The sequence below is a fragment of the Nymphalis io genome, chromosome 7 (assembly GCF_905147045.1).
Source record: "Nymphalis io chromosome 7, ilAglIoxx1.1, whole genome shotgun sequence".
Classification (NCBI taxonomy): Eukaryota; Metazoa; Arthropoda; class Insecta; order Lepidoptera; family Nymphalidae; genus Nymphalis; species Nymphalis io.
Window position 1 is genome coordinate 13,155,748 of NC_065894.1, and position 20,448 is coordinate 13,176,195.

General features: G+C 33.9%; 2 protein-coding genes across 6 annotated transcripts in view; both read right to left on the reverse strand.

Moving 5' to 3' along the window:
- The window catches only part of LOC126769487 (uncharacterized), a 1,339,673-nt gene that overhangs the window by 446,863 nt on the left and 872,362 nt on the right, over positions 1 to 20,448 (reverse strand). The window contains exon 6 of one of the 5 annotated variants that reach the window (XM_050488334.1): positions 1,569 to 1,609. The exons of 1 other annotated variant lie outside the window; for it this stretch is intronic. In XM_050488334.1, coding sequence (XP_050344291.1) covers positions 1,569 to 1,609 — 41 coding nt within the window. Of the gene's footprint in view, positions 1 to 1,524; positions 1,610 to 20,448 lie in introns of those variants that run through there. 3 more of the 5 variants (XR_007669370.1, XR_007669377.1, XR_007669371.1) reach the window with 3 other exon arrangements.
- LOC126769557 (40S ribosomal protein S12, mitochondrial-like) overlaps positions 1,555 to 20,448 on the reverse strand; it is a 129,880-nt gene continuing 110,986 nt past the window's right edge. The window contains exon 5 of the mRNA XM_050488428.1: positions 1,555 to 1,609. The gene's annotated coding sequence lies outside the window, so the exon portion shown is untranslated. The remainder of the gene's footprint in view (positions 1,610 to 20,448) is intronic.

The window sequence follows — 20,448 nt, forward strand, 5'->3', positions numbered from 1 at the left end:
CAGCAATCGACTAATAATTCTATAAGTACGTGCTTTATATCGGCACCCAAGTCTCCGGGATCAGACAAAAAAAAAAGCGTCCAACGGAGCTTCCACCGTATCCGTGTATAAGCACAGTGCAACACAGTGTTGAACCGTACCCATACATCGGGTATGTCCAGCCTATGTACGTGCCCGTTGTTGAACCAGCGCCTGCGTCGAGTTCAAATGTGTCGCAATCGATGAGTGTATCAAGGAGTACGTGCGTATTTTCGCCACCCAAGTCTCCGGTATCAGACAAAAAAAAAAGCGTCCAAGTTATATGATAGATGTAGACGCTCTATCAGACGATCCGGACTACCTTGCGTTCGAGAGGGAAGCCCTCAGAGCAATGGCCGAAAAGAACGGAGGGTCGTTGCTCGGTAATAATCCGAGAATGCGTCGTGCCGTGCAAACTAATCAGAACGCCGACGATTTTTATAGAAAACAGAGAGAGAGGAATAATTTTGCTGCAAAGCAGAGCCGTGACAGGAGAAAACTACGAGAGATCCACAATTCACTCAAGGTCACTTATTTGAAAAAATACCTGTCTAAGATCATACGTCTGCTGTCTTCGAATAGATGTATAGTGTGTGACCAGACGTGCCTTTAGAGATTTAGAATTATAATAGTGTTTATTTATTTTTATTTTGAATTATAAGTTCTAAACTCTAAGGCGTTTGTGCAATGATGTTTGTGCAATCTTATAAATAGTATACTTGCAGAATATTATTCTCTAAAGAATTGTAAGTTGAAATAAATTTAATAAATGACCAAACATAAATTGACCTTTTAATTATTTAAAACCTTTTAGTTTTGTTACAAAATCATAGAAAGTTATAATCAATTTGAAGTTTACACTAACAATATCTATATCTATATCGAGTCAAATATCTTCAATAGATTTTTCTATCTTGTATCATAAAGATAAAGTGGACTACCGAGCTTAACCCCATTCAAGTCCCCATTGAATAAAAAGTTAAGTACATACCATTAAGTTACAATAGAATGGGTGAGGCTTGCGCAAGCGCCGCTTTTTGCTTCTTTCCGACCAATCGGGTTCACGAATGAGTGTTTATTGTGTATTCAAAAATGATCGATAGATATACATAATTTACTTTTATATTTACTTTAAATGGGTTTAGTGTATTTTTAATTTGTAGATAATCAATATAAAATGTTTAAAAGCAAATACAAAACCGTTCAATATTTTTTTTGCCTCTGTTCATCAAACGATTTGTGTTATGTTTATTAGCTATTAAGATGCACACGGAATGATATCAATAAATAAATGGAAATAAGAGTGAAAAAATAACAGTACGAAACTTGCAAATTCATATATGTACTACTCAAATTTTCAATAATCCACCACGCGAACATTAGTGTTATATTAGCTTCTTAATTAAAGTTATTTTTAGGTTAAGAAATCTAAAAATAAAACTAATTCCTGTACTTAAACTAGACTTATTTCGCTACAAATAACCTTACACAACTGGATATAACAGACTACTACACTTTCTGCTTGATGACGTGCGGCAAGTCGAATTTACCTCGGACGCATTTCAGCTTCACACCGGGACACTCTTTAACTCTGAAATTGATAAAAAACCCAAATTCATCATACATTATTGGTGGCAGACGCAGCAGATACTTGTTAAGTTTAATATTAATCCATTTGGTTTTTGATTAGTTTAATGGATCGCTTATAAAGCTAACCACAAGGTTGATAAGTAGTCACCATCGCCCATGAATTTTGAAAATATTAACTATTCCTTACATCGTCAACGCACTTGAACCGGGTACTTCGAACTAGAAAGACGTGTTACAAGCTTCTCTCATTTAAAATTACTTAACTCTTAAAATAGTGGAAATAGTGATTCAAATTAATAATCCTTACATTAAATAAAACTTTAAACAGTGTTTCCAAGAAAAATATAAACGTTTTGTCAATGCGCAAGGTGCTAAATAATAAAAATATAAAGTGGTTTGCTGGATACAACTGAGTGCAGTGATATTTTTTAAACCATCTACCTACTAATATCATAATAATCTAATTTATTATACTAAGAGATCATCACGCCAATACAGTACGAGAAATTTAACATATACGTCATACACTTGTGAACCGAGTTCGATTCTCAGCAAAACTACAAATTTTGTATTTTTACAAATTATAAATTTATTAATACTGGCAGACATAAGCGCCAAAATGGTATTTCTATGTAAGATATGCAATATCAATGTCGCAGTAACTCAAAAAAGAATTAAATGTACGGTATGTTCGCAGTATTATCATACCGATTGTATCAAAACGATTAAAGATCTTACAGCAACAAGAGCGCAATGGAAGTGTTCATCATGTCTGGAACTGCAGAATAAATTTGCTTTAAGTAACACTAATAATTCAGAATTAGAAGTTAAAAAAACTAGAAAGCAACAATTAGATACAGATGAAAATAATCGCCCTATGTCCACATCAACGTCGCGATCACCTTCCTACTCTTCTCCAGTAGATAATGCAGGTCAACCAATAGTCACTCCAGAAAAAAACAGTCCATCTGAATTTTTGGTACACTGCGAATCAATTATTGAGGAGCGTTTGAAGCCAATGGTACAAACAATTGTGAATCAGCTAAAGCAATCGCTTATGGAAGAAATACGAAAGGAATTAACCGTTGAGTTTAAAAGCTTAGAAGATTCACAAAATAAATTGCGTATGGAATACGTTATATTAGAGGAAAAATATAATGAACTAGAATCATTGGCGCTTAAATCAGAGAGCGAACTCTCAGACTTGAAAGCACAAATAAATAAACAACAGCAGTGGTCACGAATGACAAATATAGAAGTAATGGGCCTGCCAGAAACGAAAGGAGAATCGCCGATTAATATCATTGTAAATATTGCAAAGCATGCCGGAGTCAATGTCAAACCTGAAGAGATTGAATTCGCAAATCGAGTGCAGCCGATGCAGCAAAAATCGGGTAGACCCAAATCACTCGTGGCTAAATTAAAAAGTCGCGACTTAAAGGATTCGATTCTATCAGGATTAAGAAAATGCAGGGGTATCAATACGAGTCACATAGGATTGAATGGCCCACCTCGAAACTTTTTCGTCAACGAACACCTAACGCCCATGAACAAAGAGCTGTTCAGAAAAACAAAAATACGCGCATCAGAAAAGGCTTATAAATTCGTCTGGATAAGAAATTGCGATATTTTTTTAAGAAAAAACGAAGAAGCCCCTGTAATAAACATAAACTCCGAAAAGGATCTAAGGAAAATTATGTAGATTTTAATTATAATAACTTAATATTGAAATCTTCTTATTGTGTGGATATTGTAAACTTTATACTAAATTTTCAAAGTTATGAACTTAGACTTCTTATTTTAGTTGATGTGGCGAGGTGGGATTCAATACAAAAAATACATGTCATACTTACACTTACTTACAATTTACTAAGCTACACTACACTAAAACAATCTACACAATTACTTATACTATATTTATTTACTTTTAATCAAATCAATTGTATAGCTGGACAACTTTTATTAAAATCACAACAATTACGAGTAATATGTCTAGAGAAAACTTTTAATTTACATTTACAAATTGATAATACTATTTCCTATTTTATCACATTTTTAGAATCATGCAACAATATTTTAAATTTAAACGTCACCATTAATGTTAATTTCAATTATAATTTATTCATATACTTAAGCTTTCTTTTAAATTGCCTATATAAATAATTAATGCTTTACAACTATTTTATCAGAATGTCCGTGGAATGCGAACCAAAACTGAAGAATTTCGTTCAAATATATTAATCAACGATTACGACATCATTCTAATAACCGAAACTTGGCTTACTGATGGCTTTTATGTCAGAGAACTGTGCGATGACAGATATGACGTTTTTCGTACGGATCGAAATACTAGCACATCGACCAAAAATACTGGAGGTGGAGTTATGATATGCGCCAAATCCATATTACAGCCTCAAGGAAGACCAGAGTGGAGTTCGCCCGGTGTTGAATCAGTTTGGATAACAATCCCTAAAAACGTCATGAAGCATAATCAAAGTTTACATATCGGAGTATTTTATATACCACCAGATATTGATAAAGTTAAACGTATTGAGACAGTAACTACTTTTTTGTCATCCATGTTAATACACTTACCTGAAGATTACTTTATAATAGTGGGTGATTTTCATCTTCCCCACATTGACTGAAAGGGAACAGGGCCATTGCACTTTAATCGTGGATCATCATTGTTACAGACCGTATCAACTAATTTTATTGAAACCTGCAGCGGTTTTAACTTGACACAATTTAACAAAATATCAAATTGTAGTAACAACATTTTGGACTTAGTTTTTGGAAATACTTATCTAGATGTTCAAAGGTCGAATCAAAACTTAGTTGCTGAAGATAAATATCACCCCAGTCTCGAAATTGATGCCTCATATTTTCTATTAAGAGAACTTAATGTACCTCCTTTAAGTAAATTAAATTTCCAAAAAGCGGATTTTAATGCTATTAATGATACTCTCATTAAGTTAGACTGGCAATCTATTCTAAACGGTAATCCTATTGATGACATAGTTAACAACTTCTATACCATTATTAACAAAATAATAGACGAACATGTACCAAATACCACAGGCAAATATCTTAACCACTACCCCATTTGGTATAGCAAATCCCTAAGACATATAATTCGAGACAAACTTAAAGCTCATGCACGTTGGAAATCATCTAAAAATCCACGTGATTATGATGAATTTTCGCTATTACGATTCAGACAAAAGAAAGCTCAAAATAAGTATTACAACCAATTTCAAACAAAAATGCAGGAGAACATTAAAAAGGATCCAACACGATTATGGTGGTACCAAAAATACTTACGAAACTGTAAGAACGGCTATCCGAGCTCTCTTTCCTTAGGAGATCGTCAATTCAATAATCCTACAGAAATATGCACGGGATTCTGTGAGTTCTTCGAAAGTGTTTTCGCCAAGCGTAATGGTAATGCTTACAGCACACATATCCAAGAGCCTAATACAAATGATACTATTTGTAACCTCAACATTGACAAAGAATTAGTTTATAAAATACTTAAAGACCTGGATATAAAAAAAGGAGCAGGAAGTGACAGAATCCCAGCCATATTCTACAGTAAATGTGCTAAAGCATTAGCAGAGCCACTGTCAATAATATATAATAAGTCTGTCAATGTATTTAGCGCTTTTCCAACGAAATGGAAGGAAGCACTAATCATACCAATCCATAAATCAGGACCAAGGAATAAAATAGAAAATTATAGACCCATTTCCGTATTAAATACAATAAGTAAAATCTTTGAAAGAATTGTTTATAAGGCGATCGTACCTATTATCCATAACTCAATACCCGTACAACAACATGGCTTTATGGAAAAACGATCAACGGTAACAAACTTATCACTATTTACTAATTTTGTTTACATGGCAATGGACAATAAAGAGCAAGTAGATGTAATATATACCGACTTTCAAAAGGCGTTTGACAGAGTAGACCATGATATACTAATGCAAAAGCTTCAAGAACTTGGAATCAAAGGTGACTTGCACAGGTGGTTTTGTTCCTATATATCAAAAAGGCAGCAAGCAGTTGTTATAGGTAGTGCTCGTAGTGACTTCATATACGCAACTTCAGGGGTCCCACAAGGATCACTATTAGGTCCGTTACTGTATAACGTATACTTGTATGATATATTTAATTGTTTTAAGCACTCCCGTTTTTTACTATTCGCAGATGATAAAAAAGTTTATAAAGTAATAAGTAGCACATCTGACTGCATTGAATTGCAACGTGACCTTGATAATCTTTCACATTACTACGAAAAAAATAAAATAACGATTAATATTAAAAAAAACAGTAAAAATAACATTTTCTAGGAAGTATAAAAATATTGAATATAACTATAATATTGATAACAAGCCGATACAAGAAGTTAAATCAGTGCGTGACCTTGGAATTCAATTAGACTCTAAATTATTGATGGCAGAGCATATAGAACTCATTACTGATAAGGCATATAAGCAATTAGGCTATATTAAACGTATATGTCAATCTTTTAATAATATTGAATGCATAAAAAATTTATATTTTACTTATGTACGTTGTATTCTAGAATACGGTTGTAGTATATGGTCTCCGAATTATATAACTTACAAAGAAAAACTGGAGAGAATACAAAAAAAGTTCATAAAATTTCTTTGCTTCAAGGACTTTAAAGAATTTAACGATTATGTTGATATATGTAAACAATATAATATTGAAACATTAGAAACGAGACGACGACATTACGATATGTATATGCTACATGCAATAATAACCGGAGATATAGATTGCAACGATTTATTGAGCGTTTTGTATTTAAGAGTTCCTAATCGCCGCACACGTCACACAGCACTATTCCACACGCCTGAGCTAAACACTAATTATGCACACAACTCTGTCCTTAATCGCATGGTCCACACATATAATTCAAAATACTCAGAAATAGATCTGTTCAGCATGTCAAAACTAGCTTTTAAAAAAGCTATAATTAAAAAAGATAAAAATTCATTATAACACACACACACACACAAACACACGCACACACCACACACACACTCACACTCACACACATACACGCACATATTGGATTGCCACCCGTAAACAGTTTTACTTTTACTACCGTCTTCTAGTTATTAATATGTTTAAGTTACCTGTGTAATCCTATTTTGGTTTTAATTATATGTTATATAATAGTCAATATATCAACTTATGATTAAAAACCGTTGGATTACCAAATAAATAAATAAATAAATAATGGGAACAGAGATATATATCTTTTGCCTGCATTTACACTGGCTCACTCACCTTTGTGAGTGAGCCAGAAACCGGATATGAAAGAATAGAAGTATGTAAAATAGTCAGCATATCTTGGCGAAAGGATTTCCATTGAGCGGATTTCTTGATTTTCTCTTTTTGATATGTGTAAGCTCCAAACCTCCTCCTCAAAAAGGGAGAGGAGGCCTTAGCCCAGCAGTGGGGCATTTATAAGTTGTTACTGTATTTAATATTTCATATGATCAATGATGGAAAATAAGCAATAGAATGAAAAGACTTCGTCTAAGCACGGCGACGACACTTTTACTTTATCGATGACGGCCCTAGACATGTTATATATATGTAATGAAATGACAATTCATTATTCCAAATTTGCTGCGCTCCGCGCGTTTTTAATCTGTAACTAAAAGTCAGTTTGCCGCGCATTTGATGGTTGAATAACAGAATGACGGATAATGTTTAGATTATTTTGAACTTTGATTTTGTAAGAAAATAAAGAGATATAATAGAGGAGGCGATATTAGTGAACTTTAAATGTCGTTTCTTTGTATTTTCAGAGAAACAATTTGTGGTTCATTTTGAGCATCCTCAATAACCTATCTTATAAAACGACATTTTCGTTAACTAAAATGGACCGGCTGCAATTCGAATTTACGATGATAGCATCAAATGATGGCAAATCTAATATATTAGCCATAACCTCGATATCTACAGAAGAAGGAAAATGTTATGTTTTACCTGAGGAGCTGAAACCGGTGACTCATCATACATATATTATCAAGATGAACACTTTCTCAAAAATAAAAAATAGCATAAAGAAAAGGCATCAAAGTAGAAAAATATGGATAAAATTGGATGAAGATCTTAAGAAAACGTATCTAGATGAAGAAGGTAATATGCAATTTTTAGATCAATATTTAGAAGAAATGAGCTTAAAACAACCAGTAGACAAAAGTGGCAATTTGCAATATATCTTGGAAAAATTAATAGAAACTACTACGAAGAAAGAAAATCAACATAACCTAAAACATATTTCAGAGAAATTTATTATTGAAAAATTCACAAGTAAGAATCCTAATGCAATGCAATGGATCGAGAGTTTTGAAAAAGAATGTGAGCGCTTTAACATATCAAAAGATGAAACAAAAATAGACACATTGAGGTTGTTTTTAGAAAAATCTTGTTTAGATTGGTATAGCTCAATGACCATAAAACTTACAATAAATGCACAGTGGACTGAATGGAAAGACAAATTTTTAGAAACTTTTAAAAACCGAGGATGGGATATAGTCACATATGCTCTTGCATTCAGATACAAAGAAGGACTACTAATTGATTACGCTATAAAAAAAGAAAGACTTCTACTAGATATAAATAAATCTATAGACTCTAAAACAATGATAGATCTTATTGCAACGGGTTTACCTGGGTTTATATTAAATAAATTAAACAGGGATGAACTCAATGACACTACTGATTTGTTCAATGAGATAAGAAAATATGAAGGTATGATGTACAAGAAAAACTCAACTACAATAAAAAGCGGTACATTCCTTTATAAAAATAAAACTAATGATAAGAAGCCATGTAAGACCTGTGAATCTCTGGACAAAGGAATTAGATATCATCCGGAGGAGTCATGTTGGTTCAAGAAAAATAAAAATGAATCTGAAAAGGTTTTTAAACCCAGGAATGTAAATAACAACTCCATAATTGAAGTAGATATAAACATTAAAAAAAAACGAGTAAGTACACCATTAATCAAGATCAAACTTTTATTAGAGAAAAAATTAGAAGTGAGCGGCATTTATGATGCAGGCTCACAGATCTCTTTAATAAATTCAAGACTGATTAAATTAAAAGAAAAAAAGGAAAATGTGAATATAGCATACATGAAAACGGTTAATGGTGTGAAAAAAACAGATGGCTTGATAACAATAAAAATAAAAATATTTGATATAGAAGAAGAGGTGGATGTGTATATAGTAGAAAATGATGATTTTGATGATTTTATAATCGGATTGGATATGATAAAGAAATTCAAATTAACCCAAAACGAGGACTTGCAAATAGAACAAAAGAAAATAACAAATAAAATAGATGAAATGTCTAAAGATAATAGAAATGAAAAAAAGAATATAAAAACATTTGCAATAAATTTTAATGAACACATAGAAACAGAAGAATTTGTAAGTATGACAGACCATTTAGACAATGAAAAGAAAATTGAGATATTAAAGGAATATAAAACAATTTTCGCTAAGGACAAATATGATATAGGATCAGTCAGAGATTATGAAGCTCACATAGATTTACTAACAAATAGATACTGCAGTAAAAGACCATACAGATGTACAATAGAAGATAAATTAGAAATCGAAGAGCAAATATCCATGTTATTAAAGAATAATTTAATAGAAGAATCCTACAGTCCTTTCGCTGCTCCAGTGACATTGGCATTTAAAAAAGGTGAAAATAGAAAATCCCGCTTATGTGTAGACTTCAGTGAACTGAATAAAATTGTTGTTCCACAAGCTCAACCTTTCCCATTAATAGATGATTTGATTATTAAAACTAGAAATTGTAAGTATTTTACTACACTGGATATAAACTCAGCTTTTTGGGCTATACCACTACGGGTAGAAGATAGAAGTAAAACAGGATTTGTGACACAAGATGGCCACTTTCAGTGGACCTGCCTTCCTTTTGGCTTAAAAACATCACCAGCTATTTTTCAGAGAATTTTAAGCAATATTCTAAGAAAGCACAATCTCACAGGATATTCCGTAAATTATATTGATGATATTCTTATATACTCAACCACCTTCGAAGACCATATAAGACACATAAGAAATGTATTAGAAGGAATGATAAAAGAAGGCTTTAGATTAAAGTTTAAAAAATGTATGTTTGCTTCAGACTCAGTAAAGTACCTCGGGCATGTAATTCAGAACAACTCAGTAAGACCACTAAAAGACAATTTGATCTCAATTAAAAATTTTCCAACTCCTAAGACACAAAAGAACATTAGACAATTTTTGGGAAAAATCAACTTCTAACATGAATACATACCAAAAAGCGCAATTATTTTAGACCCGTTACACAATTTATTAAGAAAAAATGAAAAGTTTGTATGGTCAGAGAAGTGTGAAGAATCATTTAATCAAATAAAAAGATATTTATGTTCCCAACCTGTGTTGGAAATATTCGATAAAGACTTACCAATAAAAATCTTTACAGATGCCTCTTTAGAGGGTATTGGGGCAATATTAAAACAGACACAACTAGATGGTAAAGACAAACCAGTTGCATATTTTTCAAAAAAACTAAACGAATCTCAAAAACGGAAAAAGGCTATTTATTTGGAATGTTTTGCTATGAAAGAAGCGGTTAAATACTGGCAACATTGGCTAATTGGAAAACATTTCACTATTTACTCTGACCACAAACCTCTAGAAAACATGAATATTAAATGCAGGACAGAGTGACCTCACATATTACTTATCTCAATATGACTTTACAGTAAAATATATACCTGGTAAAGAAAATATAGAAGCAGATTGTTTGAGCCGAAACCCTGTATTAGAATCAGAAGATAACAAGGAGGAAATATTGAAAATAGTTAATTTAATACAAATGAAAGATATAGTTGAAGATCAAGAGAAAAATGAAACAATAAAAGAAAAGAAACAAAATTTACTACAAAAAAATAAAATCTATTATAAAAAAAATAAAGAAACATGAAAAGATTATACTCTCAGAAAAATTTAGTAAAGAATTAATAAAAAAGGTGCATGAAGACTATTGTCATATTGGAATTAGACAATTACAGAAAAAAATAAGTCCAATATATACAGCTAAAAACCTAACAAAAAATATAATAAATATTTGTAAAACATGTGAAATATGCATAAAAAATAAATCAAGATGTCAAGGAAAATTTGGGTTAATGTCACAACTGGGACCAGCGACAAAACCATTTGAGATAATGTCAATGGATACTATAGGTGGCTTCGGGGGATCTAGGTCCACAAAAAAATACTTACGCCTTTTAGTAGACCACTACACAAGATATGCTTTTATTACAACTTCAAAAACACAGAACGCAAGTGACTTTATAAAATTAACAAAGAAAGTACTAGAGACAGATGAGATTGGAATAATTCTGACAGATCAATATCCAGGCATCAATTCGGCTTGAACGAACGATTAAACCAAACAATTGTAAATAAAATAAGATGTAAAATAAATGAGAAAAATAATAAGAGAACATGGACAACAATAGCAAGAGAATGTATAGAGAAATATAATGAAACAGAACAATAGAAACCGAAGACAAGTGGATTGCTGATAGAAGATTAGCATTAGAGAATACAATAAAATCCCATAAGTACAATAAGAAAATATTTGATAGAAATAGGAAAATGCAAGAGTTTGAGATAGGAGACAGTGTATATGTAGAAAATGGAAATAGACTGAATAGAAAAAATTAGACGAATTAAAAATAGGCCCTTTCAAGATAATAGAGAAAATATCAAAATCCATTTATAGGATTGACACTGGCAACAAGAAAACAGAATCAACTTTATTTCACATAACAAAATTACAACCTATCACAGCAGATGAGGTAGAAGAAAACGAATATGAAGATAACTTCTAGATTATATTATTTAGAATTTTCGTTTATAGTAGATTAGATTATTTAAAATTTTCGTTTATAGTACATTATATTATTTAGAATTTTCGCTCTTAGGGGGGGAGATGTAATGAAATGACATTTCATTATTCCAAATTTGCTGCGCTCCGCGCGTTTTTAATTTGTAACTAAAAGTCAGTTTGCCGCGCATTTGATGGTTGAATGACAGAATGACGGATAATGTTTAGATTATTTTGAACTTTGATTTTGTAAGAAAATAAAGAGATATAATAGAGGAGGCGATATTAGTGAACTTTAAATGTCGTTTCTTTGTATTTTCAGAGAAACAATTTGTGATTCATTTTGAGCATCCTCAATAACCTATCTTATATATATATCGCAGGTATAATTTCACTAGTGATATTATAATTAAACGGTAGATTGTGAATCGATTTCATTTCTTGCAATTTAACGGCTCGGTTTTAATGACATTGTACGGTATAAATTTAACGTATATATATCGCCGTTACAGTTTTATTATATGTACATATATAGTCAAGATTTTTTTTCCCTAGTTACCTAGTCAGAACAACAAATGATTATTATAGATTGTTTTGTTATTTTTAAAATAGATGTTATTTTTTGCAAATTAAAAATATTCCAGAAACCCGAAACATATTCAGAAGTTAAAATTATTTGAGCAACAACTAAAATAACAAACGTATAGTAGAGTCGAAGGCAATATCACGTAGTGTCCGGCTGAATGTTATTGTTTGAGAAAATCGTCGCCAAGTGTCTCCCGGGAGAGAGGCTTGCATCTGTCTAGCGCAAGCAAATATTATAATATCGATACAAGTTACGAGCTGAACACTTGTTGGACGTGTTTTAAGATTTGTTGATTTCATATGCAGTTAAATCAAAGCGACAGTTGACAATAGTACAAATACATTTGTAGGTATAAGATTTGATTTGACTAGAATAGAAGAATTAGTAACGTACCTATTTTATTCTGAATTTGTTGATTTGGGGCTGATTTATCGATGGGACTATGTTATTTTGAAAAGTGAACTGGCGATCAAAAAATCGGTCGTAAAAAATTAAAGAATTGAAGTCATTTTTTTTCATCAAAAATATTTATACAGAGCGTCATTTACAAAACGCGTATACACTAAACTTGGACTGTGTCTGAAACAGTACCTGCTCTTTTTGCGGATTATAATCCGCTAATAGTGGGCATTGTCCGCACACGACGGACACATAGATTTGAAATTATCCTTTCTGACAACGTTGCTTCGAAATTATTTAGAAAAAAAAGTCCATAGGCGACAATAGGGAAGAGTTGGGCTACGAGAGCATTGTCTGTTCCCGGTGTGGCGAACGCGACACTTACCAGATCCCTACAACCTATATAACTTATATAAATAAAACATTATATATATAATCATATAATATCTTATATATTTTTCATACATAAAATAATAAATGTAACATAAATACAAATATTACTATAACATATGTACATATAACTATACTATATATACTTTAATACTTTATATACTTATATAAATTATATAATAAATACATATTATATATTATAACATATACATGTAATACACAATATAAATATTTACACTTTAAAATCATATAAATAATTAAAATATAATATAATAATTTATGTAATGTCGGAAGGCAGTCGCCGCGCGATCGTATAATAGAAATGTCTATTCTAAGTAAAATACCGTTACTTTGAACAAAGAAACGTAAGCGCATCGGCTCAGCAGTCGGCCGCCTTCCGCCAACCAGTCGAATCCTAGATCTCGTACTGAACGCACGTCGCTCCTCGCTTGTAATTTGCTACACGATTTTGCACCTTAAGTCTTTGTAATAAGTCATACTTCCTTCTTGCATCTAAACTTATCTTCATACTTCGTTCTTCTCATTCTACTCTGTGCTGTGCCTATCTTTGTGTTTATTATTTCTACAAGAAATAAATTAGTAGTGGAAGAAACTTTGTTTTAATCAAACCTCATCTACAACATCATTCACAACTCCGCTACATTGGTGACCCCGCTGAAAACAAAGAAGCTGAAAACGAAGAGTTACAACTACATAACTAAAGTAATCATGGCTCTCTGGAGACCATACGCTGAGGACTCACCATTAGATCTATCTGTGAATAGTACACGTGAAACGACATCGCAAACAAATACGGAGCTTCCACCGCATCCGTGTATAAGCACAGTGCAACACAGTGTTGAACCGTACCCATACATCGGGTATGTCCAGCCCATGTACGTGCCCGTTGTTGAACCATGGCCTGGGCCTTCGAGTTCCGGGTTGCAGCAATCGACTAATAATTCTATAAGTACGTGCTTTATATCGCCACCCAAGTCTCCGGGATCAGACAAAAAAAAAAGCGTCCAACGGAGCTTCCACCGTATCCGTGTATAAGCACAGTGCAACACAGTGTTGAACCGTACCCATACATCGGGTATGTCCAGCCCATGTACGTGCCCGTTGTTGAACCAGCGCCTGCGTCGAGTTCAAATGTGTCGCAATCGATGAGTGTCTCAAGGAGTACGTGCGTATTTTCGCCACCCAAGTCTCCGGTATCAGACAAAAAAAAAGCGTCCAAGTTATATGATAGATGTAGACGCTCTATCAGACGATCCGGACTACCTTGCGTTCGAGAGGGAAGCCCTCAGAGCAATGGCCGAAAAGAACGGAGGGTCGTTGCTCGGTAATAATCCGAGAATGCGTCGTGCCGTGCAAACTAATCAGAACGCCGACGATTTTTATAGAAAACAGAGAGAGAGGAATAATTTTGCTGCAAAGCAGAGCCTTGACAGGAGAAAACTACGAGAGATCCACAATTCACTCAAGGTCACTTATTTGAAAAAAGACCTGTCTAAGATCATACGTCTGCTGTCTTCGAATAGGTGTATAGTGTGTGACCAGACGTGCCTTCAGAGATTTAGAATTATAATAGTGTTTATTTTTTTTTATTTTGAACTACAAGTTCTAAACTCTAAGGTGTTTGTGCAATGATGTTTGTGCAATCTTATAAATAGTATATTTGCAGAATATTATTCTCTAAAGAATTGTAAGTTGAAATAAATTTAATAAATGACCAAACATAAATTGACCTTTTAATTATTTAAAACCTTTTAGTTTTGTTACAAAATCATAGAAAGTTATAATCAATTTGAAGTTTACACTAACAATATCTATATCTATATCGAGTCAAATATCTTCAATAGATTTTTTTATCTTGTATCATAAAGATAAGGTGGACTACCGAGTTTAACCCCATTCAAGTCCTCATTGAATAAAAAGTTAAATATATACCATTAAGTTACAATAGAATGGGTGCGGCTTGCGCAAGCGCCGCTTTTTGCTTCTTTCCGACCAATCGGGTTCACGAATGAGTGTTTATTGTGTATTTTACTTCAAAGTAAAGCACTGTATTAAAAACACAAATTAAACACACGAATATTCAGTGATGCTTATATGCTTGGTACAGATTTACTCGATTTAGCTAAATAATCGAGGTTTTGTAAAACACATTGTTAGGAGACTATGTAAAAATATATATCTTAATATTCCGTATGGGTAAATAAAAACCTTCATAATATAAGAGATATTTGTGCACATTGTCTTTTATGCATATTTCTAATGCGCTGTTCATAGCAGTAAGTTTTGGCATCCCTTGTTCATATGTTACAATTACATCCTAAAGTTGAGAGTGGTGTTTCAAAATTTTTTTTTTAATTTTATATTTGTATCGCAAACTGGAATCTAAGATGTAATGTCCTATTTGCCTGTTCCTTACCTAGCTTCTTAACTCTACAAAACAAACGATAAACGATATACACACACAACGATACAAATTATTGATATGAGGCGGTAAACTAATGAGTGGTATTCACACAAGCGCGCCTGACCATATTAATAGTGACATTTAACTGAAAATTGTAAATTAATAATTTAAAAAATACCTAATACACGCATTTTATAGAATTATTTTCTTCCAATTTTGTTTAAAGTTAGTTTAGTATGGAGAGTGTTTCTGAAGGTGTTAAGAAATAATCGCAAGACCTCCCCGAACATCGAGCGCTACCAAGAAATACCATACCGTGAGAAATAATCACACCATGCATTCCTTGAAGCTACCACCTGTTGCCAGCGTCGCTGCTTTGTTTCGCAAGACCTCCCGAACATCGAGTGCTACCAAGAATTACCATACCGTGGGGACCATTCAGTGATTCACCGATTTCGTTATAAATATGTAATTCAGACTACAGATCTTCACTTTTTGTTCTGATATCGAACAGACTGTCACGTATTAGAAATTAGAAATAATTAATTGTTAAATTTAATTACTTAAATAAACGTATAAGTTAAATTCGTTCGGTTTCATTCTGCATCCTCAACGGCAGCCCTACGTAATTGGCGCAGTCGGTAGGATGCTCGCGGAACGTTTCGCGTAGAAGATTTCCGTAATCGTGTGAAGCCCCGCCGTAGCTTGTCTAGCTGCTGCATCCAGAGCATCCGAATCTACGAGTAGTGCTGCACCAGAGGTATCCAGACATCGATAACGCAGAGAGACCGAAACATGTTCATGTGAGTACACTAGATTCTTTTTAGTGGTTGCTCAATCCTAGCCTAACTAACCTGTTAATAAAATTTGCCAAGATTTTTCATTTAAGAAAATCGAAGGAACCTAGGATAGTTATTAGTAGTAGGCAAACTTTCGTAGATAATAGAAGAGATATTAGTTTAAGTAGTATAGAAGAACAAACGGAAATGTCTGAGTTAGACACCATTTATAAAGCCTTAAGGTTGGTACCCGAGTTCGACGGGAACCCAAATGTACTTACTAGATTTTTAAAATTATGTGACCAATTGGTAGGACAGTTTTGTAGTGATAGTAGTAGTGAATTAAGTAGGTGTGCTCTTCTCAACGGAATTCTTAACAAAGTAACAGGCTCTGCTGCTCGCTTAATTAATTCTAATGGGATTCCATCCGACTGGCAAGGCATTCGAACTGCTTTAGTGAACAACTTCACGGACCAACGAGATGAGACCGCTCTATATAACGATTTAGCTATTTTATCGCAAGGTTCTAGCACCGCGCAGGAGTATTATGAGCGTTGCCAGAATCTATACAGTACTATAATGACCTATGTAAACCTGCATGATACCCTTGAGACCACCATTAATGCTAAACGAGATCTTTATCGTAAATTAACGCTTCAAGCGTATTTGCGAGGTTTGAACGATCCCTTAGGATCGCGCATACGTTGCATGCGCCCTGAGACCATCGAAAAGGCATTAGAATTCGTACATGAGGAGATGAATACTATGTACCTACAAAATCGGAACCAAAGATTACCTGACAAAAAATCTATAAATTCTATGTCCGTACCAAATCATTTTGTAAGTGCCTATAAAATGCCTAACCAACAGTTTTCAATGCCCGCGCCTAAACCTTTTAACTTTAATATACCTGGCCCTTCACGCCCTCATTTCGTTCCACCATCTACACCGCAATGGAGACAGAATCTGTATCAACCCCGCCAATTCGGTCCAACACGTACGCAACAAATTTTTGGATCGTCACCGCCAAATTATAACCCTCAACAAAATAACTTTCAAATAGGTTCACGTCTTAACCACCAAGCTGTTAACCAACCACGTCCTATGAGTGGAGTAAGCCATTATGTTACAAGACCATTGCCGCCTACACAACCAGCAATTACAGGGCATAACTGGGCAAAATCCGGGAACCCACCCCCTACGAACTACTTTAAATCTAAAGAAGTAAATTACAATAGTTTCATTGACAATTCTATATACGATGAATATGCCGATTATTACGATCCTTATTACGATATTAGCGAGTACGTAGAATACCAGCAACCGTATGAATATTCCGTACAGGAACCTTTAGAAAATTATACAGAAACACCCCAAGTGGAAGCCGATAGTGTTAAAACAAACGAGCAGGATTTTTCGAAGGACCGGAAGTCCGACACCTTAAGATAGAAATTAATCTTCAAACCCAACGTCAGCTTCCGTACATTCAAATCGCATCACCTCCTATGAAACTATTAATAGACACAGGAGCAAATCAATCATTTCTGTGTCCCGAGGTAGTGGAAAGATACTATAGTAACTTACAAGTAAATTACGATCCTTTTGAAGTTAAGAATATTCACGCCACCTCTAGAAATTACTATTCAATTACGTTACCTAGCTTTAAAGAATTTAATGATTCGGATAATACGACATTTTACATTTATAAGTTCCATGATTATTTCGATGGGCTTATTGGTACAGACCTATTAGATAAGTGGGAGGCTGTAATAGATTATAAGAACAAATTGCTAAAAACTAAAACCGCTTCAAATCCTATTAAGGTATATGATTCCCGCAACGCGAATTTGTATGAGGACATTATACCCGCGAATACTTCGAAATTACTTAGGATTCCGATAAATATTCATGACGGACATGCATTTATAGAAGAACAAACCGTTTCAAATTGTATTATTGGCGAATGCTTAACCACCGTTTCGAATAATAGGGGAATAGTTGAAGTAACCAATCCAAGTCGAAGCGACGTCATATTCTCTATGGACCGAGCAATCTCTGCAGAAATGTATAACGTACAATGTACACCTGCCAATAAACAGCAAGATCGCATAAAGGAAGTAATTTCGCGTCTACGCACTGATCACTTAAATATCGAAGAACGTACGAACTTAGAGCTGCTTTGTGCGCAGTATGCCGATGTTTTCTACTTAGAAGGAGAGCCTTTAACTTTCACCAACAAAATAAAGCACTCGATTAAAACAACTGATGAGGTTCCGGTTTACACAAAAAGTTATCGGTATCCCTATGTCCACAGGCAGGAAGTACAAGAACAGATAGGTAAGATGCTAGAACAGGGAATCATTAGGCCTTCGAATTCAGCGTGGAGCTCCCCAATTTGGGTTGTAGCTAAGAAAGCAGACGCGTCAGGGAAAGCTAAATGGCGTATAGTAGTTGACTTCCGAAAGCTCAATGAAAAGACCGTAGACGACAAGTATCCCATTCCTAATATAGCCGACGTATTAGATAAATTAGGTAATTGCCAATATTTCACAACCTTAGACCTTGCTAGTGGCTTCTATCAAGTAGAAATGAACCCCCAAGATATACCTAAAACAGCTTTTAATGTTGAACATGGCCATTTTGAATTTTTACGCATGCCTATGGGCCTTAAAAATAGTCCATCCACTTTTCAGAGAGTCATGGACAATGTGTTGAGATAGCTACAGAATACTATTTGTCTAGTGTACCTAGATGATATAATAGTATTTAGTACATCCCTTCAGGAGCACATAATTAACCTAGAAAAAGTATTTAAGAAATTACGTGAGTCCAACTTTAAAATACAGATGGACAAATCAGAATTCCTAAAACTAGAAACGGCGTACCTTGGGCATGTCATTAGCAAGGATGGTATAAAACCTAACCCTGACAAAATATCGGCAATTAAAAATTACCCCTTACCTAATACCCGTACAGAAATAAAACGCTTTTTAGGATTACTTGGTTATTATAGAAAATTCATACCAGACTTTGCTAAAATAACCAAGCCTCTGACCCAATGCTTGAAGAAAGGTTTCAAAATTGTCCAAGATCAAAATTATATCCAATGCTTTGAAAAGTGTAAAACTCTACTTGTCAATGATCCGATCCTTCAATATCCGGACATTTTTAAAGGAATTTATACTCACAACAGATGCTTCGAATTTAGCAATTGGAGCCGTTCTTTCTCAAGGCCCCATTGGATCAGATAAACCAATAGCATACGCATCGAGAACGCTTAATTCAAGTGAAATAAACTACAGTACGATAGAAAAGGAATTACTAGCCATTGTGTGGGAAACGAAGTACTTTCGACCCTATCTTTTTGGTAGGAAGTTTAAAATTATGACAGACCATCGGCCTTTGCAATGGGTAATGAACATGAAAGAGCCCAATTCGCGCTTAACACGTTGGAGACTACGCCTAAGTGAATATGATTACACAGTCATTTATAAACCAGGGAAAATTAATTCCAACGCCGACGCCCTATCACGAATAGAAATCCATAATGAAGAGTCTAGTTCTATTGTCGTTAACATCTCAGACAAATCTGATTCAGAAGTATCGACTCAAGAACCGACAGTATTCATAGCGATGCAGAAAGCCCTATATTAGAAGTCCCTATTACTGATGATCCCCTTAACAGATTTAGCAGACAAATCGTATTTAACGTTGTTGGCGATATTAAAAGTAGACCTCACATAACTCACCCTTTTGAAACTTATACAAAAACTTGCATACAAATCTCCAAATCAAACCTAGAACAAGATGTAATAGATGCCATAAAAGAATACGTTACACCACGTATAAAAACAGGAATCTTAATTAATCCCCCACTTGAAATGTACAAAATTATACCGGTTATACAAAGATATTTCAAAAATTCCGCAATGAACCTAGTTCTTTCCAAATTAGAAGTTGAAAACGTTAAGGATTACCTAAAGCAACAAGAAATTATTAAGAACTATCATGAAGGCAAGACGAACCATAGAGGCATTAATGAATGTTGTTTAGCTCTGTCTAAACGTTATTTCTGGCCAAAAATGAAAAACCAAGTGACAAAATTCATTAATGAGTGTCTTATTTGCGGTCAGGCAAAATATGACCGAAATCCTGTAAGACCTAGATATGAAATTATACCACCGCCTACCAAGCCTATGGAAGTTGTACACTTGGATCTATTCAGCGTAGATAGTAACAAGTACCTAACAATTCAAAATTCAAAAACAAGCATATTCTTTGAGAGATGCTACAGCCGTTAGTGTAGTTCA